The sequence below is a fragment of the Heterocephalus glaber genome, unplaced genomic scaffold (assembly GCF_053883595.1).
Source record: "Heterocephalus glaber isolate CG9 unplaced genomic scaffold, H.glaber_assembly_v1.0 deba00001442, whole genome shotgun sequence".
Taxonomy (NCBI): Eukaryota; Metazoa; Chordata; class Mammalia; order Rodentia; family Bathyergidae; genus Heterocephalus; species Heterocephalus glaber.
The window spans coordinates 11,367,052-11,392,607 of record NW_028258296.1 but is presented as its reverse complement, the minus strand read 5'-3'; the positions used below and the strand labels follow the sequence as shown (position 1 = coordinate 11,392,607).

Genomic DNA, 25,556 nt, shown 5'->3' with positions numbered 1-25,556 from the left:
CTAAGAATCACAATCCCTAAAGAGTATTCACTAGAAATCTTACTTATACACTCCACATACTGCTGGTTTGATTTCTGCATCCCTGAAGAAATATAGTCTATCCCTATGGCCCGTATTTTATTTTTAGATTAGGATATTCCAAAGGTGATTTTGAAACGTTTTCTGCCCCCTTTTTCACATTAATTTTATTAGCCAGTTTAAAAGAGATTACTTGCCAAATTAGATGCGTTCATGTGTTCTTTTGTTAAGTACAATCATCTACAAATAAGTTTCCTATTAAAACCTACTTAAAAAGCAGCTCAAAACAAAATAACTTTTTTAACAGTCTGAGTGGTTGGATTTAGAGATTAAAGGCAACTAACTGCTAAAAAGACACAAAAAGGACAAACTATTTGAAACTTTCACAAGAATGGAAAAATGTTTAATAAACTTAGAATGGTGGGCTTATTAAATGATAATGTTATTTACAGCTGTAATTCATCAACCACAAACACAAGAATGTGTTTGCATGGCATGCTACAACGAAAGCTTTATTCAGTCCATTCAGAAAACATTGGCAAAATAAAGTTCAGTTGTAAATTCACAGATACAAGCTTCAAAGTATAAAGTTGCATATAACAAAAAATACAGGTAATATTTATAACAATAACTTACAGATACAAACTAATGATAAACTACAATTTCACAAAAGATTGTAAACATTTTGCACACTTGTCAGTCCTTTCTTTTAGGCAAAGTGCTCTTTTGATGACAAATAAATTAACAGATACACTCTAGAGTGAACTATTTCCAGACAATACAAAAAATGTTTTGATCTGTTTTCTTCTTGTAAACATAAGTTTTACCAAAAAAAATGAAGAATCAATAAAAGTGTCTTGCAGGCCAACTATAGTTACCTACCTGGGCAGCAAAGTGATGCTGGAAATGCTTTGGGTGTTAAATAAAAATTAACATTAATATCTTTTCAATGGTATTTTCTACATAATAAATGACAAGTTTATAACCTTAATCATTTCTATCCCTGAAAAAAGGAATTAGGTATGACTTATTGGCAGTTGTGTCATTGAATGGGGTAGCAAGGGCTGGAGTCCAAGAGTTGTTGGTGAATGAGCTACAAAATAGAAAGAAATTTGTGGGTCAGTTTTTAGGGTAAATAAAACTTGATTTAAAAACAAACAAATAATTCAAGGCAGTGTGTTTCCATCGCTCATTACAGCTGAGGGCTCCAAGCTACACACGGTTCACCTTCTCAGCAACGTAGTCACTTGTCCAGCATCATGAGTAGAGCATTAAGAGTCTAGGAGTAATTTTACCCCTCAAATCTTTTCTGGGATCACAAGCTTTTGTCACTGTAATGTATTCCGCCCATACGCCATCCGAGGCACTGTACCCTGCGCCTAGAAAAACAACTGAGCTTTGTCGCAGATATATTGCTGGTTTTCACACACAGGTGTCAGAAAACAACAAGCTGAAGGTCCCCTTATTAATGTTTATCTAACTCCTCTGGAAACATGCACTAAAACATGCTTCCCTCGGGCAACACCAGTCTTTCATACAAGGGTGCACAATCATGATGCTAGTGTAAGTAAATGGCAGCAATGACATAAGCTCTGTTTTTATCTAGCCAAAACTTAAAATGAAGTTCTCAGTTCAGCTGTGTTGCTCCAAACCAAACCCCCCTCTGAGAGCAACTAGAAAAACTGGATGACTTTTTAAAAAATCTGTTGGAAGGCATCTGAAAGATACATAAGTAGAGAAAGAAAGATTGCAAAATCAAGTCCCTGAGAGGAGGGAAAGAAAATGAGGCTGCTCTTCTTCCACAAGGATCGTGAGAATTTTAAAATAAAAGGAACATTTAACAGGCTGAGAAATGTAGCAGACCATTCAGAAGTTAGACTTTGGCTAGCTGGTAAGGACAAAAAGCCCCCTAAAGAGGAAAAGCCCTAGTTAAAAACAAAACCAAAAGCAGACTTTTGTGATCTATTCTAAGGACTAGTGCAACAAAATAGACCAGTCTTCAGGGCAACTGATTGGATTAAGATGATCTGCCCTTCCCCACCTGGATGTCTAAAGTAAGTGTAGTAATCCCTTCGGGTGGAAAATGCCATCCGGTGCCTCAAATTATTTTTAGTCTTTCAAAACATCTGAAATGCAATTTTTAAAAAGAACACAAATAAGACACGACTTATCTGAAAAGAGAGAAGAACAAACCCATAGCATAGACCCAGAGAAGATCCAGATATTGGAGTTATTGGACACAGACTTTAGTATAACTGCATTTAATATAACAATAATTTAAGGAATAAAGTGACAAAATATCAGCATAGAAATGGAAATTCTCAAACCAAAGAACAACTGATATTAAGATGTCAGTGGATGAGTTTTATACATTATTAGGAATGGGGAGAATTAATGCACTAGAAGTTAGAGTGGAAGAAAGTATCTAAAGCACCTAAGGTCAAAATATTGAAAAATATGAGGGCAGAAACAATTTTCAAAGAGAAAAAAGCTAAGAATTTCTTATAATGAAAGACATCAAAGTATATATTCCAGAAGCACACCCAGACACATAATAATAAAAAATTTTTGAGAAGAAAGCTGAGGGAATAAAGATATTTACTTTCAAAGGAAAAAGATGACGATCAACAGTAGATTTCAACTATAAATCATGCCAGATCAATTAGCTATTCATGTGAAACAAGAGGATCAAGGGAAGTCAAAATGATGAAAGTAAACTGCCAACCTAACTTTTTATATAGAATAAGTATCACCTACAATTGCATCAAAGAAATACTCAGGAATACACAGTAAAAGATGTGCGAGACTATGAAAAATTCTAAAGTAACAAAAACAACTTAATGATGAAATAAGTGGAAAGACATTAAAGTTTGTGGTAGGGAAGACACTACTACTGAGATGGAGGAATTTCTCAAAATTTTGTTTTCCCTTTTTGGTGTAGAAGATGGTGAGCTAGTTAACATTTTATGGAAACACGGAGTCAAGAGTAGGCTGCACAAATTTGAATCAGAATGTAGTAGAAAGATTTGTACTGCTTGACATCAGGAATTATAGCCTTGGCATAACTAACATGGTTAGATATTAACGCAAAGATAAATAGACCAATAAAACTGAAGAGTTAGAAATTGGCATGTAAAATTATGGACACTTGATTTAGGACAAATGTGGCCTTAGAGACGAACTGGGAAATTTGTATTTTTACCAGTACAACAAAATGTTTTATTTCCTGTCTCACACCACACTCAAACTTATTTCCAAGTGGACTGTAAATTTAAATGTCAAAAGTAAAGCAAAGTTTCTACAAGATAGGATAGGAAGAATAGCTTCATTATCTTTAAGGGGGAACAATTTCTTTAACAGGTCACCAATATTAAAATTAGGAATTTGTGCTGAACAAAACATTCCAAAGTAGAAAAAGCAGGCCACTGAAAAAGATGGTTATTTTCAACACACAATTATCAAAAAGCTTTTTATGCAGATTATATCAAGAAATGAAAAAAAAGAAACCAAAAGGCATGCATAGGTTCTTCACAAGAGGATATATAAATATCCAAGGGGAAAAAATGCAGAATCTCATCAGTCACAAGGGGAAAGTAGTATAATGAAATAGCACTACAACATCTTCAAACTGGAGAAAACGTAGAAGCTGTAGAACTCAAAGTGGTGGCCAGGCTGGAGGGCACCTTGAACTATCACATGCTGCTACTCAGAGTGACAACTGATTGGTAGAACCCACTAAGGTTGAGCATATGTGCAGCCTATGTTATCTATGTTCCATTCTCAGATACACACCAAACAGAAGCATGAATTAGTGTGCACCAAAGCACGTGTTCAGTAAAATCCACGGCAGCGTGTTCATAAATACCCAAACTGGGAGTGACACAAAAGTCTACCCATAAATAGATAAATTGTGATAAGATTCCTGCAGTGGAATTCTATACAAGGATAAGATAAATTACTGACCCTTGCAACAGTACCGATGAGTAACTGGAAGAGTAAGACACACATGAATTCTTTCTGTATGATTCGATTTACATAAAGTTCAAAAAAAAAAAGGGCAAAACTAAGGCATAGCTTTGGAAATGAGGGCTACGTTACTTTGCAAGACAAAGAATGATTCGGAAGAGACATGAAAGAGGTGGCTGGGTGTTACTCACATCCCACGCCATCTGGGCAGCACGTACCAGGGTGTGTTCACTGTATTAATTCCTCAAGCTGTATAAGCTATGTGTGTACTTTCCTACGTGAATAATTTGTTTCGATAAAAATTTCTTTAACAAAACGTAGTAAGACCTAGATCTGAATGTGAATACTTCCTCTGCCCATAGGGAAATATATCCTTTAAATATTTATCAGGTGAGAACAAACAATTTTTCTTAGTAAAAGTCAAGCAGTAAGAGTGATCATTACTAATATTTGTATTTCAGCTGTAAAGTGGGTATTAAAGTGGGTATCCTTTCACATGAAATCACAAGAAGAATGGCTGGGTAATTTTTCTCTCTAGTGTATATTCTACAACGTTCTTCAGCTACTGCGGAGGTAATATTTCAAAATGTAAATTGCGCCGGTAATCTAACTTTCGAAGCTGCCAGTTACTGACTGCGAGGTCAGCTCTTTGGTGCGGGGATACCTACCGTCCATGTAACTGTGCAGCGCAGTTAGCATTGTCCCGTCCTGGGGTACGTAGGCAGAATAAGCCATTTCTTCCAACATGGGCGGAGACAGCCTGGGCGGGGGGACGGCTGTGACGGGGGCGGAGGAGGAGTGATCCGGGCTGACGTGCTTCTTGTGGCGAGCTCTGCAATTCTGAAACCACACCTGCGGGGAGAAAAGTGGGTAGCTCGGGCACTGGTCAGTCCGGGAGGGTACGACCCTCCCGAGGTCCCAGCAGACAGGAAAGTGGCTTCTACTGCTCTACCGCTTGAGCACAGAACAAACTTGGTGAAAAGTTCTGCAGACAGAAAGGCAACATTTTAGTCCAGATAACCATAGTCACTTTTTCCCCTTAGAGAATAGCTCTCTGGTAATTTACCTAAAAGGTGACTCTATACTAAACTAGCAGTTGGGGGCGGATAGAAAAGGAAGAGGAGGTGGAGGAGGAAGAGGAAGGAGAAGGGACTGAGGAGGAAAAAGAGGAGGAAGAGATGATGGAGGTGGAAAAGGTGGTAGAAGAGGAGAAAGTACAGGAGGGAGAGAGAGAGGAGGAGAAGAATGCTGGAGGAGGAGGAGGGGAAGGAGGAGGGGAAGGAGGAGGGGAAGGAGGAGGGGAGGGGGGAGGGGAGGGGGGAGGGGCGGAGGGAGCAAATAGCTCAAGCATTCTGGAGAAGCGCCCTTGCTTCCACTACTGGCACTTAGGAAAAAAAGAAAGCAGAAAAAAAGCTTTTAAAATCAGGACTTTAAACACACACACACACACACACACACACACCTGAATGTATTCTTAGACATCTGCTGAACTTATTTCAAATGCTGGTTCAAAAGATTAAAATCCCTACTGAGAACTGAAAGCTTTCTACAAGCCTCTCGATTCAGTTACTCCATTCACATTTTAACCTGCTGTGTTCAATTTCTCTTAGTGAATACATAGACCATTCCCTAAGAAGCATGCTAATGTCAGAGCTATAGTAAGAAAAACTAGTACTATTTAAGTAAAATGAAACACAACCACATCCAACTGGTGAAAGAGTTCGCAAACTGTAAAGGTGCTGACCACTCTGTTGTCCACTCTCTTGAGGAAATGCAGCAAATTCAGGACAAGTGAGGTTGCGCATCCAGGTCGGGGTAAATGAAGCTAGACTCCCCCAAATGTTTCCAAGTAACTCATCTGCCTGTGTTGGAACTCCCTGCCAGGAAACAAAACTTCACCACAGAGTGTTACTCGATTAAAACTGTATGTCACTTAATTGCCATCATTCCAAGCAATTCTGATATGAGAAGAAAGATAAGGGAAGGGATTAAAAACCTTAAGGGAATTAGAAACGTTTTAGGGTCAGGGGAGAAGGCCAGGGCAAGGTCAGAGACCTCACTTCTGTCCGGGCTGTTGAGCAGGAATTTGATGGCACAAGAAAATTAGGGCCAGTGAGTGTGAAACAGAAGGAAGCTTCAAGAATTTATAACAAAAGTTGGCCTGATGTAAAAAGACACCCTGACACAGGGGCTCAAAATAAAGGGCTGGCATGGTGTGAATTCAAAGGATTAAAGCTCAAGGAATACAAAGTAATAATTTAATGGCTCAAGCAGCCCCACACAGGTGGTACAAAGGGTGTCTCTAAGGAATGTCCCAGAGCAAGGCTTAGGCACACATCAAGGAAAAAGAGTGAGAAGTCATAGGTGCCTCCTCTTCCTCCTCGTCCGGAGTGGGAGATTCTGAGATCCCAGGACAGAGCCCACCGAAGTCTCTAGTCACCACAGGTGCCAGGACTGTCACCAGCCTTACCCAACTGAGAAGCCATTCTGACATTCCCTAGCTGGCAAGTGGCCATGCTGCCTCCTGCTTCCCTAGAAGTCACTCTCCCGAAGGACTACCCAGACCCTAATCCACGTTCACTATAGTGGTCCCAGAGTTTCTTCAAAATATCTTTGCCTCCAGTCAATTATACATTGGACAGAGTCTACTCATTTGTAAAAACAAACAACAAAAAGTCCAATTATTGCTGCTTCATTGAAACAAAAGAGAATCTCAGACTTTGAAAATAAATATAAATAATGTGCAACATAAATAGAATAACTACTCTAATACAGTAACTCAAATATCTTCTTGGAAAGATCATCTACAGATGACCTAGCAGAGAGAGGTTTGTGAACACAAAGTATCATCTAACTTGAAAAGCAAAGTACAGCTCAGGATTCCAGACATTAGAAGGGTGACAAGAAAGCTATGGCTTCAGAATTCAAATAAAAGTTACCTACTTACAGTTTTCTCCTTCTGCTTTGCAAACCTCTAGCATGAGTTAAATTTTTCTCTGAGTAACACGTTTTGTAATTTTTATTTAAAAAATTTAAAGTTCTAAATCATAAACTCCATAAGCTGAAAGCAGACCATGGAGATATACTGAAAAATTTTTGAAAAATCTAGCTGCACATAGAGGCTAACACCAGCTATTTAGGAGGCCGAGTCAGGACTACTGCAAGTTCAAGGTCAGCATAGGCAACTTAGAGTGACCTTGTCTCAAAGAGGGTTGGGATGCAGCTCAGTGTTTCCTAGGTTCACTGACCATTAACACACACGCATACACCTGTGCAAATGTACACACACCCGTAATGCATAAAATGAATCCTTGGGCCAGGGATTTAGCTCAGTGGTTCTGCCACCTGCCTCGCAAGCACAAGGTCCTGAGTTCGATCCCTGGTACCAAAAGAAATAAAAAATTAAAAAATAAAATGAATCCTTTAGGAAGTCCAGACAAAAAGCCAAACAGAAGAATTTAGTGTATGAAAAAAAAATTTACATTATTGGGAAACTATGGCTTACTGATCTAGGGAAAACTGGTTAATAATTTCAGAGAAAAAAATAAATAAAACTCTACCTCACATGGAACCAATCCAAACAAATTAAAGTTTAGGTGTAAATAATTGAAACCATGAATGTTTAAGGAAACAAAGTCAATACTGATACACTTTTTAGATAGAAAAGCATAACAAAGGCCAAAACTATCAAAAGATAAAGACATTGGAATACATAAAAACATAAAAGTTCTATATGAAAAAATAGATGAAAAGAAACTTGATGAACCATGAAAGTTTAATGACAGGATTAATAAAAATCAGTACAATGAAGAGAAAAGAAGTAATTCACCAGAAAAGTGGACTGAAACCATATGTTTTTAAAAATTATAAAACAACCACATATGTTCAAGTTCATTGATAATAGAATAAGTAGAAATGAAAACAATGAGATTTTCTTTTCTGACTACCAAATTGGCAATGCTATAAAAAGAATGGACCACATTCAGGATTCTCACGAGTTAAAGAAAAGGAAACACTTGTATGTAGCTCCTGGGAGAGCCAGAATAAGTTGGTATAAATTTTTGGAAGGCAATTTTTATATATAGGCCCTAAATATTCTACCTTTTGATACAACACTCTCTTGTTGAGAAATTTATCATAAGGAAACTATTGGACACACGTGCAAGATAGGTATATGATGTTGCTCATGGCAGCATTTTTTAATAGTGAAAAATTAGAAAAGAAATGAGTATGCTCAGTACATTCAGCAATAAAAACGATGTACATGTTGTATGGAAAGGTGTTTCTAGTACACTGAAAGAAACAGTTTTATTCTGTTTCTGCGAGATCTACAACTCATAATTCCCTTATCTGAAAGGGTATATGAATAATGATTGGATCTGGTTGCAGTGTGTTAAAGAAAAGTAAAATTGCCCATTTTTATCCTTTGGCTTCAGGTCACTGACAATCTGCTCTGTTGCAAACGTCTCACAAAGAAGATTTGAAGCTAGTAAACCTGAGCCTCTCCACCTGACGCTCTCCCACTCTTTCCACCTATTCTTTGGGCAACCTGTTTTGCATCTTATAGTAGAGACCTAGCAAGCAAAATTCATAACCTTTCTAAAGTGTTGTGCCTGACACCAGGAAGGGCTTTGCAGGGAGAGAGATTATGATTTACACCTTGACATCACAGTAATTTATCTCCAAAAATACTGTGGACTATATATTTAAATTACACACACACAAATAATTCACATATTTGTTATGCTAATACACCTTCCTTGGCCATCGTATCAAAATATCTACCGTTCAATCTTCACCTATTGAAAGGGAAAAACTAAACATACATCCTCCAGGTTTTAGCACTTGAGATCGCGCTAAATTGCACATAATACTGGTGACCGAAATATTTGGACATTACATGACATATGTTTATCTGTGGTCCTTACTCCTTCAAATACTGAGCGAGGCTCTAAGGAGACCCTGCCAGGCTCCTTTGTTTCCAACTCAAATAGTCTGAAACATAACAGTCGTGAATCTATCGACCTTTCTTGCAGACTTCCTTGCCATGGATATACAAAGTCTCAAGTTGGAAGGCACCCTTAGACCACCGAGTCTGAACTAACCACGCAGGAAATTTCACTTCCAGGTACAGGAAACTCACTGCCTTCCTTGGTGGTCACGCCCCGTTTGAAGCCTTTCACACTAAGAAACTTCCTCGCGAGTGACTAGCAGTGCTTCCGCAGGGCAGCCTTTCACCCATGTTTAAGGACAGCTATTCTGGTACAGCCTATCCTTCCCATCCCACGTCCTGACCTTGTCTCCAGATAGATATCCCTGTTGCCTTTAATATTAGGACCCCATTTCTAGATCATTTACAGCCTTGGTGGTCTTTTCTCAAAGGCAGCCTTCTTTTCAGACTGGTTCCTTGTTAGTCTGAATTTTAGTACCCTAAAATAAACACAATACTCAGTGTCTGGAAAGTGCAGAAGCTTCGGGAGCCCAACCGAACCACTGGGAACTGTGGTCAGCAGAGGAGCTGCAGTACTCTCTGTCTTTCCCATCTGCTTCCTTGTATTTTTTTTTTTTTTAATCTTATAACACTTCTGGCTTCCTAAAGTGTATCAACCACCCAACTTAAGACACAATGAAGGGATTTACCCCTCCACTCCCTAACAAATTTCATTTTATCTTTCTGGTTGTTTCTTAAACTTTCTTTAAACCTTGAGTAATTATAATTGTTCCTCACACCCTTTGTCTCTCTGTAGCATCTTATCAGAGATGACTTCCCCTTAGGAGTGGCCCAGTTCCTTCAGGATCTCTGCTGCTTCTCTACCTACTCCTTCCTGGATTCTGGGGGTTGCTATGTCCCGTTCACTCTGCCCTCTCTCTGAAGTCTACTGCACTTCTTAAGTTCTATGATCTGTTTCTCAAGGATCTTGTTCAATTTCTCTTTGCTTGGGTCCTGTCCCTCCCTTCAAATTTGACATACACAACTGCCATCATGGCTGCACGATTAGGACAATTAAAAGGGACTTCATCTCCCTCCCAAAAGAAAACCAAGTTTTCCTTTGACTTGAATATTCCTGCCAAGGGTACCATACGCATGAATACCTTGACTTGTCACTCTTTCTATTTCAGTCTCCAAGTTATTTTCTTTCTCTAGCATTCACCAGTGTACAGTTGATAAAATGTGACCTGAATGAATCCTAGTCTTACTACCTCAGGTAAGTCTCTTTCCAAAAAGTGACTACTCTGCTAGGTGTCCCAGCTAAGCTAGGGACTTCTGTCTGGCCTTCATTCAACTTTAATTCTTCCCATGTTGTGTCACTTGCTTCTGTTCAAGAGAGAACTCTTCCTTTGCAGGCCTCTACAACTCCAATTTCATTTTCCATAAGTTCCAAATATAAAGTCTACATTCCAGTAAGTTTGCTCTAACTCACCCTTCCCCAGTTTTGTTCATACCACTCCTTTCCCTAGTTCTTTAGCAAAGGCCATCAGTACCCTCTGCTGACCCCTCATAGAACACTGACCTCAGAGTCAGACTCAACTTAGAACTGCAGTTGTCTTTCTTAGTCTGAGCAGGTTAGGATTTTGTGAGCACTGAATGAAGATGTTCAAAGGGTCACTTGACAAATGGCAGCCTAGCCCAGTTGGGTGAATGATCAGGCTTTAAAACACTGATTCAAAGTGTCAAGTGATCTGTAACAGGAAGTTAGTATTTTAAGTTTTTTTCACAAAAGAATGCTGCACACTCATAAAGATCCAGACTTAGAACTTTCTGTATCTCAGAGTTAACCTGTAAAATAATCACCTGTATCACACGTCTGCTCAAGCCTGTCCTTTCTGCCAGTTTCTGGAGGGTCTGTGCATCTGGGTTGTTGTCCTGAGCAAACTGTGCTTGCATAACCTGTTGTTTAAAAAAAAAAAAAAGCAAGCTGTAAATGATTAAAAAGACACAGTTCAATCTTCTGCATTTTGATGATGAGAGAAATAAGACATGCTTAAGGAAATGTGATACAGTAATGCCTCAGTTCACGATTGCTTCTGTTCATGAATAAATCAGTTCACAAACAGAAGCATTTGGCAGAATTTTGCTTCCATTTGAAAACTCCGCCTCGGGAGATGAACACCACCATGGCCATCTTCCCTCGAATTGTGGAATGAATCAAGTTTATGAACAGAGGTACCACTATACTTTTATTTTATTACTTGAAAACCAACATGGAGAAGTGCATATAAGTGAAAAAGTAGGCAAACTGCGTATATTTACACACAAGCTGTTTTGCTGAAACCTTTAAAACAACAATCCATTTCAATATAAATTCGTCTCTCAACTATGCTGTTAGAAATAAGCATACCTTTTCTTTTTTTCCATGTTCAGAACTCACAAATGAAATACATATGAATCCCATTTACCATTTTTCCCATTTTGTCAAACTTCTCAACATGAAAACACTTAATAAAATATGAAAACCATATAATATTTATCTCCTACCTCTTCTGAGCAAAACAGGCTGAATGCCTATAAAATAACTGGTATTGATGTGTGAATAGTATGTAGCTCAAGGACTTCACTTAATTGTGATGATTCCATCATTTTTCGGAGTACCTACTCTCAGTGAAAGAACGTCTGAGATCTTAAAAAGAGATATCTACCAGTCCACTAAGAATTACCGGGTCTCAGGGTCAACAGACCGATAAAGCGCACAGGTTACTCTGATGTCATGGCCTGTGGACTGTGATCACCATGCTAAGTGCAAGACAGCGATGGGAAACAATGTCCCTGGTCTTAACTCCCTGAAAGAGATTCAGACACACCAAGAACTACCTATCAGAAAGGGTGAAGGAAGAGTAAAAGAGGGTAGGGAGTAGCTGAATAAATCACAAACCAAGGGCTCTGTGTTCTTTTAGGAGACAGAACCATCACGAATCGAGGGGGATACTTGAATTTTATCACTAAAAGTCAATCAACTGAGGGGAACATTATAGAACAAAAATGAGTGAGAAGACAGCATCCCCCAGGATTGTGCTTATCCACAGGCACAGGATGTGGGTACCCAACCCATCTAAAGACCGTAAGCAGCCCTGGCTTCACCACCCTTCCCAACAGAAAAAACCAACTGCACTCCTGGCTCTGCTCTTTGTATGGTACTCTCTCCTGCCACTGCAATCAGCCCGAAGGCAGAGAACGTGCTGCACGTCTACTGTCCATAGCAGGGAATGTGCACCTCGACACAGGCGAGGCCTTATTCTTCACCTCTCCCGGAACTAAACTCCCTTCCCAACACGTAGTACGCAGGGTTTGGGACAGAATTAAACTTGACGATGTGAGGAAAATCTGAGAGTATGGACAGAAAGTCCAGTGTTGTTCCAGGGAGCTTTGTGAGGTATACAAATTATATTTTCAGCTAAGATCTGATAAACGACTCTTCTACAATTAAGTATTCCTGACTTCTCAGCCTGCTATATTGTTTATACATTCATTATAAACAAAACATAAAGCTTTGGTTTTTAAAAATGAGAAAAATGGCCTGAACACTTATAATCTTCATATTTCCTTTTCAACTGCAAATGTGTTACATTAATATCTTCCTATGCACTTAGAATTGTGTTCATATATAATTGAGCACATAATGTCCCAAAGAGAAAAACGAGGAATTATGTCTTTCTAAAAATTTTTCAAAAAGGAAAGGCTGAACAGATACTTGGAGATTTGCTTGTAAGATCATTACTGATAATCTGTTTAAAAAACAGTATGCTTTTCACAAATGAATTTCAGATTGACAAGTTTAATAATGGAACCAAATTACATTTAATAAAGGAATTTCTCATCCGGGAGTAAAACAATGGTCAGGTCAGCATGGATTATTTAAACTGGAATATTCTTTGGAAAAAGTAGTACCTATTGATCTTTCTTTTTAATAGTATCAGTAGTCTCAGAAAAAAAGATCCTTTCAAATTCTTCTTAGTTTTCGCTGTTATCTGAACAGTACTGTGGCTGAATCCCACTGTGCTTCTTTTCTCAACTCCTCTAACATGGTCAGAGAGTGAACTTATGTAGCTAGTCAGCATTTCGAGGCCAGGAGACCTACCAAAAATGTCAGGCATCTGACCAATTTAATCTGAAAACAGATTAAAGTAGAAGCTAAATGTAGCATGTGTAATAATAATTCACCAGGTGCTTGCAACAATAATAAGCAAACCATAGTATTAGCAGAAATTTCTTAGTTTCATTCTTATGAGACAATATTTCATATAAATTTGTGGACAGCCTCTGAGGTAAGCTATTTTTTCTTCCTATTAATTTTAAAGAAGAATTTGGGGGGCTTTTTTTTTTTAATACTGGGGATGGAGTCCAGGGCCTCAGACTGGTCAAGCATTCCACCTTCTACCAATGAGCTACATCTCTAGCCCATTATTCATCCCATTTTAACTCACATCTGTCCAAAGCAGGTACCACATTAATAGTCTTGATAAAACTGGAATATTCTGAAAGGAGGACAATTTGACAATGAAGGTACATTGCCTGATTTATTAAAAGATCTGGCAAAAGTAAATGATTCAAGTAAGTCTGTCTGTTTTTTAAATCTACAGCTATCCCAAATGCCTAAATTTCAAACACCTATGTGAGGATTGTATTTCATTTGTTTCAGTTATCCCTGGTATATAAGATAAATGCTAATAAATATTGAATAAATGAAAACAAACTTTAAAACTGTTATTACTTGCTTTCATTTTTAAAAACCTATGATTCTGACAAACATTTTTAAAAGCATGATTCAGATCACACTTGTAGAAGAACGCTTAAATATTTTATGCACATTTGCAATTTTAAACTGCAAACCTAGCTACAAGATTCAGGATCTCTTTTATTGTAGCTGTTGAAGTGGGGTTTGGTTAAGGCTCATTTGCACTGATGGTCTCCTGGAAGGCCCCACCTATGAAAAGGGCAGAGGTGGGGCAAGTAGAGCCTGAATCTCTTCTTTGCCATCTCCTCAGAGCTCCGCCTTCAGAGGAGCTCCTAGACCTTGTCGAGAGGTGACTACACCAAGGATTGTCGGGAGAGTTGGAGGAGACAGTGTCGAGGAGCCTGGCATCAGACTTGACACGAAAAGACCTCCACAAGTATTCTCTTTTTATTTCATTGGTATCTGCAATTAACTTCCCATAGGTGATTCTATACACACTGGTTTCCAATTTTCACAGCAATAATTGCAATAATAAATTTTACATCAAATTAAAGTTATCAATCTTATAACTCGTAAGATTATAACCAGCCCTTCATGTGAACAGTCCATTTTAAAAAGCAGATACGTGGATAGCGGAGATTCTGTTTTAACCCAGACACCTTTTCACAAGGAGGTGTTTTCCCAGAGCTTGCACAAGTGCTCACACCTAACAGTGTGTGTGTAACCTCTGCTCCAACCCAGAGCAGCACCCAGAGGAGCACAGTTCATATGGAGATGTTTCTCTCCATTGTCTTATCTTTAATTTATCACTTATTGTCTATGTACTTTTATGCCTAATATATCCACAACAATTCTCTATCTAGATTCGTTTTCCCCGAATGCGTCTAGATTTTAATGCTAGAGGACTTTCCATGGTCAAGTTTCTTTGAAATGTTTGGATCATATCCAGGTTTCCTTCTGAAATCCTTCTGAAAATAAAATTCTCCCTTGAAACACTTTTAAATGTAGTAACCATCTTAAGATCTGTCAGGTCTTAGAATGCTACAGGTGGTTTTCAGAACATTACTTTTATCCATTTGTTAATATTGCCTAAATGTCTTCTAAAGTCTGAGCTAAAATGGAGACTATGTGTAAAGCACTCAGCGGTGAATGGCAGGTGCTCAATGTTACTTTACCTTAACCGAAAACAAATATCTCATCCACATTAATTTTTTAGAAGACGTGATTTTGTTATCTGAAAAAATTCTGGAAAGAATCATTATACATATAGACCAAAATATAAAGAAATATAAAGGAGCAATTATTTAGTTATTTTCCTGATAATTTGTACAAATCAAACTATGACAATTATCTTTAAGACAACTAAGCTGAAAATAATCCTTCCCTTGCCAGAGGGCACAATCAACCTTTAACATCAAATTATAGAATTATTTCCTCTACCCTTTTTAAAAACAAGAAAGGAACTATGTAACCATTAATTAAGGCAGACATATTCAATTCTTTCCTACTCAAAAAACATACAATCTTGTCCATTAAAATACTCATCGTACTTTGTTAAAAAAAAAGAGTAACAAATTGGAGTTTTGCAGATTGACATGCTGTCTTTCTCTATTAAGAGTTTCAAAATAGAGTTTGTCTATTACAATTACATAAACTAATATAAATGTCTGGATTAAACTGATGTTATCAGGAAGCCAGAACAGATCCACATTTGGTTTCCACTTTGATGCTGATACCACAGACTCCAAGGAAACAAAGTTAGATGACTGGACCATTCAGATCATGATGCTGAAAACACTGAGAAACATTTTAGGGCAATCAGTATATTTCCATGTATTTATCAAGTTGGTTTCAAGAAAAGATAGGTTAACTTTTGAGAAAACATAACTGGATTTAGGCAGCATGGAAATTGCTTTTTTGGTTTGGGATTTCTTTTTTGGCGGGGAGGGACTTCAAAAATCATAAATTCATTGCCAGGTCTACCTGGAGCTGATCTGCAGTAAAGCTGGTCCGAGCTCTTTTTGCTGGTTTTGGATGATTAACGTCTTGTTCTGTGAGGAGGGCACCTTCCACACTAATCCCATTACCTGCATTTAAAAAACATACCAAACATTTCCATTTTTTGTTTTTGTCATATTAATTCCATTCCCTTCTTTCTTTTCCCCTCCCTGTCCCCCTCCCCCTTTGCCCCTTTTCTTCCTGTTTCACACTATCTACTATACCTTTTAGTCCTTATTTACACCAAACAAGTTGGTAACTCAAATGGGTCCACCGCTTGCACAGTAATAGTTTTCTTGCACTTCTTGGCTTGTAAAATTTTATGTATCTTCTCGATTGGAAAACCCTTTTTTCTTCTTTTTCTCACAGTACTGGGGATTAAACCCAAGACCTAAGCACTGAGGTATATCCCTAGCTTTTTAAAATTTATTTTGAGATAGGGTCTCACTACCAGTCATGACATTGGCCAGGCGGGGCCTGAACTTGTGATTTTACAGTCCTCCTACTTTGACTTTCCAAAGTGCTGAGATTACCGGGATGCATCACTGCGCTCAAATTAAAACCCACTAAGTTTTAATTAAACATTTCATAAATACACTCTAGAAACAATATTCCATTTATAGGCTTGTGTATTCAGTCCAAAGTGCAAAAAGTTAGAAGTGCACATCTAAGGCCCATTCTTAGGAAGGCCAATATAGGGAAACAACTGTTTACAGAAGAGAGAAGCTGAAGACTGACCCGAGGCTGCTGCCCGAGAACAGAATACATACACCACAGTTTTCCTAGCAAATAAACAGATGGAGATCATCACTAGCTGTAGAGTGCTTGATGAATTTTACCACAATTATATTTTGCCTAAAATAATGCATCAGGATGACCTTAGAAAAAATCTTTTTTATCCCTCTAGTCACTGTCCCCAAAGACTCAAAAGTATTTTAAGTACATATTTACCATTTTCCACTTCTCTTTTTAAATTATCAAGCATGAAGTCATAATGCACTCTGCAGAGGACTTTCTCTTCCACCAATGCAAACTCCTCTCCCGTGGATAGTTGCCTTTTGCAAGAAAAGCAGGCAAAACAGGCCAAGTGATAGACATTTCCTTTGGCCCTCCGGACCCAGTCAGTAGAATGGATGTGCCTGCCACACCGAGAGCAGCGAGTTCCATACCTTCTACAGGAAACAGAAGGGCGGGAGTGGGAGATTTTAATGCTTGGGAGGGCATTTATCAGTCTAATATTAAACTGACACATAATGTAACTCCACTGGAGTAACCTAAGTATTTAAATATCAAGAAAATGAAACCGGAGTTACTTTTCTAAGTCAATATGCTAAGCAATGAAGATTTGAGGTAGAGTTTCAATTCAAATCTATTTTTTAAAATAAAACCTTTTAAAACAAATAAGACACAAGTATCAATATCTCCCTTATTGCCTCAAATATCAGGACATTTATAATTGTATGTGCAGGCTAAAAGTAAAAGTGTGTGCGTGCACAAACACACACATGGGCTCCAGATGTAAAACCCTAAAAGTGCAAAAGTATATCAACTTGATATGAATATTGACTTTTTAAGACCAAGTTGAGATACTGGGAGGCATAGCTCAGTAGTACAGCATGTCTTTAGTATTCACAGCACCAAAAAATCAAACAAACAAAAGAATCAAGTTGAGATGATTAGGAAATGCATAAATTAATGTTTACATTTAAAATCGAGATTATCAAAGAATTCAGAGAACTGAAATTCCTCACCCTGGTAGGTGACAAAGGAAAACTCAGAAATGTTTCCTTTCATGCAAAGTTATCGAACTATTATTCACAGGAGCAAAGGAATCTTAACTAAAACTTTCAGAGACATATTTGGACATTAAACACAGGTTAAACTTAAAATGTCAGACCAGATGTGAATATTTCTCTTTTTTCCCAGTCTGAGTGACTGGACACTCTGTCTTGTCTCCTATCACAATCACAGGCATGGGCCAGCAGGCAGCTCACACTAGGAAAGCACATGGGTCTCTCTACTCACTCATACATCTTTAGAGGCCCTACCAGTTTATGTTTTAAAATTACACCAAAACACTGAATCTTAAAAATAAATTCCAGAAAGTAATAAAATATAAAGTATGAAACATCCTTAAGAACTAGATTTTCAATCTTGAAACTTTCAAAAGATTTCAATTTACCATAAAAAACTTAAGATTAGCATATCTGATGTCCAAAAGCAGCAAACTATTAACTGGGTGAAGAAACTGAGATAAGCCTAATGAGAAATATATATTTGGGGTAATTACAAAACTCTGTGATTTTTTTTCCTGCTATTTTATAAAATATAGGACTCTGGATATTATGAAGTAATTTAAATTACCTAGTTATTTTGTTCAAATTAACCGCTAAACGCTCTAAAATCATTTTTTAAATGGAGTATAAACAACATAATACTACAAACTTCACTATGTAGAATTAACACAATTTCCTAAGGAATATTTTTCTTCATTTGAAAATCCCAATAAAGAAATACGGTAATTTTAAAAGTCATTCTTAGGAACGATTTCAATTTCTAGACAACTAACCATAAAGAACTGCCACAGAAGAAACTACATCTAAGCAATTATAAAGAGATCACAGAAAGGAAACCTAGTAACTTGTGCAAATACAATCTTAAAAACTAAAGATCAAAGAATAGAAAAAAGACACAGGGTTTTTGGGCAGACTAATTTAATTTGGTGTATTTATGATACAGGAATGATCAGTCCTTCTGAATAATGTGGTTCATTACACTTTCCAAATTCCTGGCATCTCATGAGTGTATAACTAAGGACCATTCTATGGTGAATTGGTACAAGCTTACAAAGTCCTTTTTCCTCTGTACTCAGTTTCTCTCATCTTGTCTTCCGCCTGACAAGGGTCTTTGTCACGTGAAGGCACTGTGTATTTCCTCCTTTATATCTATGCATTGCAGAGAAGTTTCCCTGCCTTTGGTGTCTAAAACTGTCATCCTCTACAGTAGAAATATTATTTACTGTTAATTTTCGGATACTAAAGTCTTAGAGGAGGAAAACACACTTATTTTGCTTTAATAGACCTCAAAAGAGATTTTGCAATCCCTTATATAGGAAAAATGGGGCTTATGATAAATGCAACTGGACAAACGCTGATTACAAAACATTTTTTTGCTGAATAATTTCTTGAAGTGCATGCTTTAGTAAGAATAAGCTTCACGGTGTACCTGAAATAATCAAGTTTGCAGAAAATGTCTTTGTCTTTAATGTAACAGCTGGTGTGCCTTCCTAAGGAGGTTCTGCAAACACTGCAGGACAGACATCGGACATGCCAGCACAGGCCATTCACCTGCAATGGGAAGAGGGCAGCGTGAGGGGATACTCCGCAGCACACGAAGGACAGCATCAGGCAGCTGACATGTTGGCCCTGCGAGAGTCTCACACACACTCTGATTGTTTCCATCCAAACAGTGTCATTTATATAAATATCTGTCTGTCTGAATATATTCACCTTTACACTCCAGCCAGGAAAATACCATATCTATCTATCTATCTATCTATCTATCTATCTATCTATGCCCCTTTAAAGAATCTGAGTTGTTTCTTAAATCAAACCTCTATGAACACAGGGAAAATTCTGGTCACTTGAAAGTCCTATACATAGATATTTTGTTTCTTTTTTCCCCCCAATTCTTTCCCCCATGCAACCTGGTAGTTAAGAGCACCTTCTCAACCTACTTTTTGGGCATATAATTGCAAACTGTACATTTGTTTAAGAGAACACTGAAGAAAGTGAAAAGCAGCTTTGAAAGATAGTCATCCAGGCTGAAGAAGCTGGGTAGTCTCTTGCCTTACAACCAGAAATGGCTAAGGTAGAGCTGAGTGCTACCGTGGCAGTAGCCCTGCTTCTCTGCAAACATTACCCCACTCTACAGAAACAATGTAGCCATGAAGTAAAGTACTGGTAACCCTACTGATTTCAGTACAGTTACAATTCTAAGTGGTTGTAAACAGGTACCAAGCATATTTTTCATTTATTCTTCAAATAGTAAGATATAAACATGTTTTTTTTTTTTTTAAATCACTTTGTATTTTCTAAAGGCACAAGAAATATCACTTGGGGGAAATAATCCACAATTAATCTCATTTTAAATGTTGCCATCATACTATAAGCATCAGAATTTAGGTCAAGAATGAAGGTGTGTAATGGATTGAACTGGCTTGCAACACAGACTCCAAAGTTTGCTCTTTTAAATAGACACAAGAACTAGGTTTATGCTGAATTAAATGTCATGTAAAAGAGCAGCAATGATGCAAAATCACCAGTTAAACCCTCCCAATGGATCTGATGACAGAAATAGGAAAGTAAATTACTGTGAGAGGTGGCTTTTGTAACACTATTTTATAATCAAAGAATTTTCTGTCCAATGATTCTCTCAGATTATAACTACTGTTCAACATGTTCACCTATGATATGAATTAGACACAACTTTGGAGCTCAAAGACTGAAGTTTTACTGGCTTCTAATTACAGTTAATGCATCCATTTCCAAAGCAACTTTTTGCTTTGCAAGTCTCCTTTTTGATGAACTTTTAAGTTTGGGTCTTTTTCTTTGAAAGAACTACATACTCACTATAAAAAACACTGCAAATAACAAAGAAATAGAAAGACATCCAAGAAAGCAAGAAAAAAAGTTAACAATGGTGAATACTCTCCTAGAAATAAAGCTACAGTCTTCTTTATTCTTTTCTCTAAAATGCACTCAATTAGGATAAAGTTTAAAAGTACAGGCTTTGTTAATATTCCACAGCTTTGGACCTTCTATATTTCAGTCACATCCAAGTTTTTGTTTTGTTTTGTTTTTTTAAAGGAAGGTTTTAGGGCAGAGCCATGGCCTCTCTCTACAAAAGCCAAACCAAATGCTTGGTCTGCCACCTTTCCTCAAAGTTTACTTCCAAAAAACAAAAACAAACAATCACAGCAACAACAACAAAAACGCCTAAATCTTTCATTTCTTTTTTAGAGAGTAAAGTAAGGTGAAGAGAGAAGGTTCTGGAAACTATAAACCTTCTCTGCTGGCTAGTACTAATCCAATCAGCAAATGCCTAAACAGAGAACTAGGACCAGGACAGAAAAACTACCAAAAGGACTGCCCACTGAAGTAGGAAATGAGCCAAAAGATACTCCTCTTGTAGTGCTCCGGTCTAGCCCCTTTGTACTTGCCTCACTGGTTTCATGTTGGTTACACCTATGTCTATGCTAGCTCTGTCTTTTACCAGTCTGGAAAGTAACTTTCCTGGAAAAGTACTCAAAGTGGGGGGGAAAGGTTAAGAACTCAGAGTTTTAAAATCACCATATACTACCAGAAGGTAGTTAGAGATAATATGCTAATACAAATAAGTGATAGAATGGATTTCATGGAGAATACTTCACTGGGCAGACTACTGCCCTACTACAAAAGAGAGCTTTATATGTAGCTCTCTTATATAACAGATATTTTATAGACTGCCAAGATAGGCAATATACAAACTTAGGCAAGATGAACACTAGAAAATATTATCAATTTCTGAGAATGTGTTGTTACTTTATTATAAGCTTTTTTATCTAGGTCTTCCCTGTTATGAAGTGTTAAAGGCTTCATAGGCTCATTTCAGAAACATTCTTAAAGATTCTGCTAATTATTGAAAAGCCTCATTGAGAATAAGGAGCTAGTTTTAATCCAAAAGATGGCTTTGAAATTCCAAAAGTGTCAGGTTTAGCAACAATGAAAATGGAATCTTAAGAATGCATATTTAAAGAAAAAGCCATGCTGATTTCCAACTTCAAAAATCAACCTCCAAATAAGACATAGTCATTTTTAAATGTTTTCACCAAAACCCCTCTTGTTACTGTATCTGGGCTGTAGAAGGTAATTCACATTTTACAGACAAAGCAATTTGTATGTTGATGTAGAAACTTAAACCCACTAATTCACTTTCTGAACTCTAGACTCTCCATAATTAATCCTTTTGAAAACCTAAGCGTGGTGGGGTGGGAAGAGAAAGTGAACCGGTTTGCAACTACTTTAGTATAGGAGAAATAATTATTTTACAGAGTGGTTTTAAAAACTATTGAAGTTGAAAAGCCAATATATTAGCATTAAGACACCAGGGACCAGGATCCTGCTTGCTATGACTTGGATAACTGCGGCCTGCCAGAATTTCTACTCCAGAATTCCCCCACAACATTTTAAGAGAAAAATAAAACAAATTAAGACAGACAGTCAACTCTCAAACCACCACTTTAAACACTTCATCCATTTTCCTTCGCCCTGGAAAGGACTTAACAGCATTGGGTGGACTTGAAGCATTAAATGTTCATAAGAGTCAGAAGGTATTGAAACAGTTTTCACTGAAATGTTTCTACGAACTTTTACTTTGGAAAAGCTTCTTGTAATTTAAAAATAAAACTAATGTTTAAAATAGTCTCAGAACAGACCTTTGAAGGCACTTCAGGGGGAAATCGGTTAACACAGACCGGCCTGGAACTCTCCTGAGCGCCCTGTGATGGGGTGGAGGGCAGTCAGCCCGAAGAGTGAGTGTGCTCAGGCCGCTTTCGCAGAACTGTAAGGGCTTCCCCACTGCCCTGCTACCTCCAGTGGCGATTCCAGGACATCCACCCTGGCAATCATTTCTAGACCAGGGTGTATCGTATCGCTCACAAACTGTTTCGTAACAACATGGAAGGCCCCCACGACCCCACTGCACGAGTGGCCCTAGTCGGGGCTGATTTGCCCAGAAAGTCCATAGCCCGGGTGGGAGAGGGGACAACTTTCCTCTTTGCCCTGCGCTTCCCCTAGGCCGAGCCGGCCCACCCTACCTTGAGCAGGTATTTGTCCACGATCTCCAGGCCGCAGCTGTTGCACACACACTTGCCGGGGGGACAGCCCGAGCCCGAGGCCATGGACTGGGGCGAGGACGACGGGGACAGCGGGGCCGAGGAGGAGCTGGAGTCCTCGTCCCCCGCTCCCTCGGGGCTCACCTGCGGGAAGCGTGGAAGGCAGGCGGTCCCAGGCCCCGCCTCCCAGCTCCCCACGGGGCCCCCTCCGCCCCTCCGCACCCCCCCCCGTCTCCCCTCGTCCCCCACCCCCAGGTCCCAGCTCCGGCCTCTGGCGCGCGCCGACCCCTGACCTCCCGGACCCCGGACCCCGAACCCCGGCTGCCCTGCCCTCCGCGGCCCCGGGAGGGCCCAGCCCGGGGGAAGGGAGTGCGGGGTCAGCGGCCCGGGTCCCCGCCGCCTCCCCACTCACCAGTCCTCCTTCCCCGGCGCCTTTCCGAGTCCTCCCGGCCGCCAGGGCTGCAGTCCGCCCGCACTCCTCCGACATGAGCCTCCGGCACTGCGGGACGGGAGGAACAGCCCGAGGAAGCGCGGTCAGGAGTGGCGAGGCGCACGCGGCGGAGCCCGGCCGGGCGGCTAATCAAGGGCCGCGCGTGCCGCCGCCTGGGCCCGGGCGCGGGGCGCGCAGCCTCCCGGCCACCGCCCGCCACGGGCTCGCGGGGCGCGGCGCGGCGACGGCCCCCGGCTAACGAGTTAATAACAATCGCCCCGCACAAAGCGTTTTCTTTCCAGACGTCAATCACCGCGGAGCGGGGGACACGCGAAGGGCGGGGGCGGGCGTGGAGTGGGAGAAAAGAAAGCCCGCTGGGGAGGGGGACGGAACTTGATTTCTTTAATAACGTCAATTAAAAGAGCAAGACACATATATAGTTTTAAAAGGGAGCTTTTTGAATAGGATAGCCCGAAAGGTGAAGAGGTTTAATAGGATACTTGAAAGCTAATTACAGCGGGATTTAAGAAGCCTGGTGTTTGTTCCTATGACAATTTGAATGAAAATGCTTCAGATTAAACCAAGCCAGCGGCTCTTACGTAAACTTACAGCAATTAGAGCCGTGAGTGATTTACACTCGTTTCTTTAAGGTGTAAATTGCCACTTATTGCTCAGTAAGTCAACATTTGAGCTACTAAAGGATTATTTTTAACCAGCGCAAAAAGCGGGTCGAATAATGGAAAATATCCAGCTGAATTTAATTTGTGCCATTAGGAAAAAAAAAAAAAACCTCACCCAACCTCGGTCAGGATGTTTTAAAGCAACAACGCGCGTTACTCAAGTGTTTTCAAGCCTTTTGTTGGAGTTTTGTTCCTAAAAGGAAACGCAGCCTCCCTGGGCTTTTTCTGCCTTAGTTTAGGAAAACTCCAGCTTGGGGGCTGCTGGCTCCTCGAACTCTAGCTGCTGCACCTCTGTATTTCGGGCTCCCCGGCTACTCCTCCTTCCTCTGAAGGTGCGGGGGGTGCGATGCCGCGGGAACGTGGGTGTCCCCAGGCCCCCCAGGGTCCCCAGGAGCTGCGCGCCCACGCGGGACGCAGCGCCCTGCCCGAGCGCGGGCTCCGGGCGGAAAAGCCCCACGCCGGCCGGGTGTAATCAGCCCGCGGCGGAGCAAAGGCGAGGCCAGCAGCTCGGGGCGCGCCTCGGCCCGGCCTCAAAAGGCTGCAGGCGATTTCCACATTTAAATCGCGACACACCCACGGGTCTCGCCTCCCGAGAGGTGAGAGCCCCCCAAGTCCCCCCAGCTACGCAGGCCCAGCTTTGGACCCCTTTTGCGCCCTGGGTTTGCTTCCTTTGTTATTTTAGATAAAATGGTTCTTCTGGCCCCCCTGGCATCCCCCGGGTCCGCGGCACGCGGGTCGTCCGCGTCCGGAGTCGTGGCGCGTCAGCGCGCGCAGGAGCCGCAGTCTGCTGGGTCCCCCCGCTGGCCGCCCGGTCCCCGCGTCCCGCGGTCCCCGGGCCGCCGCCACCACGGCCACCACGGCAAACAGAACAAAAGCACGACTCACGTGAACCCGAGGGCGCCTTAGGCTCGAGGCTTCGTCTCCCAAATTACAGTCTCCATGCCTCAGGTTAAGTGAGCTCGCGGGGAGGGGGCAGTGATTACTGACTAGCGCTACTACGTAATAAAAAAAAAAAATCGCCAGGTCTGAGGACGAGGCCGGTACTGGTAGTTTCTGAACCTCCTGTAGGAGCCCAAAGAACTCGCGTTTCCAGGAAAACTGCGACTCAAGTCCTCCGGCCGGGCGTCGGCTCGCTCACCTTCTCCGGGGGCACGGCCAGCCCCGGCACGTCCTTCTCCTCTAGTTTACACACAAACATCGGCTCGCTCTTCCAATACATGGCCCTGCTGGGGCTGCCGATCACATTCCAGCTCCGGAGGGGCACCGGCCGTCGGCGTCTGCGAGCGTCCCCTCCCTGCCCAAAGCGCTAATAAAAGCCCCAGGAGGGACGGGACGGCCCGAGCCAGTCGGTCAGAGAGGCCGCGGCGGCAGTAACCACCCTCTGACCGACTGTTCCTAAGAGTCTTTTCTCAACTTCCCCGAGGTCTGTCCTTCCAGGAAAGGGGGGGTCCAGAGGGTGGAACCTTCCACGGAGGGAGGGGGGTGTGTGGAAAGCTCTCCTGGAGGAACAGCCTCACCTCCTACGGAAAACCCTCCTTCCCTACATGTTAAGATCTTTATCAGGGCAAGCAACTTACTCCAGGTTCGGTATTAAAGGGGGAAAGGGGGAAAACAAAACCCTGGCGTGGCCTGTTAGCTTGATTTTTTTTTTTTTTTTAATTCTGCCCTCTGCATTTGCCCTGGCTTTTAAATTCTCGCTCCCCAACCAAAACCTAAACAAAGATTCAGGTTACATCTCTTGCAGCAGCCAGCGGAAAGGCAGCCCGGTCTCTGGGACTTGAAGGGTGCATGGTTCCCTGCATCCGCGCCTCTCCCCGCGGTGGAGACGCCAGCCCTGCCGCCCGGCCTGGTTCCCCTAGACGCTCGCGCTCCTTCTGCCAAAAGTTTTCTCCTTAAGAGAAAGAAGGAACATCTGAGCG

The 25,556-nt window shown here is 40.7% G+C and overlaps 1 protein-coding gene across 3 annotated transcripts; it reads right to left on the bottom strand.

Annotated features, from left to right (window-relative positions):
* Window positions 1-499: 499 nt before the first annotated feature.
* On the bottom strand, window positions 500-25,192 carry Lhx8 (LIM homeobox 8). 3 transcript variants are annotated; one of them, XM_021255534.2, is made up of 9 exons: window positions 24,776-25,192; window positions 22,940-23,026; window positions 22,510-22,671; window positions 18,879-19,000; window positions 16,605-16,822; window positions 15,639-15,742; window positions 10,778-10,873; window positions 4,653-4,836; window positions 500-1,111 (listed from the first exon to the last, which is right to left on the bottom strand). In XM_021255534.2, the coding sequence occupies exons 1-9, from the start codon at window positions 24,854-24,856 to the stop codon at window positions 1,035-1,037; spliced, it is 1,131 nt and encodes a 376-aa protein (XP_021111193.1). In that variant the 5' UTR covers window positions 24,857-25,192; the 3' UTR covers window positions 500-1,034. The 3 variants fall into 3 exon arrangements, with proteins under 3 accessions (XP_021111193.1, XP_004841490.1, XP_021111194.1); XM_004841433.4 differs by having other exon boundaries at window positions 16,605-16,825; window positions 24,776-25,189; XM_021255535.2 differs by lacking the exon at window positions 24,776-25,192 and adding an exon at window positions 24,523-24,733 and having other exon boundaries at window positions 16,605-16,825.
* Between the last annotated feature and the right edge of the window lie 364 nt (window positions 25,193-25,556).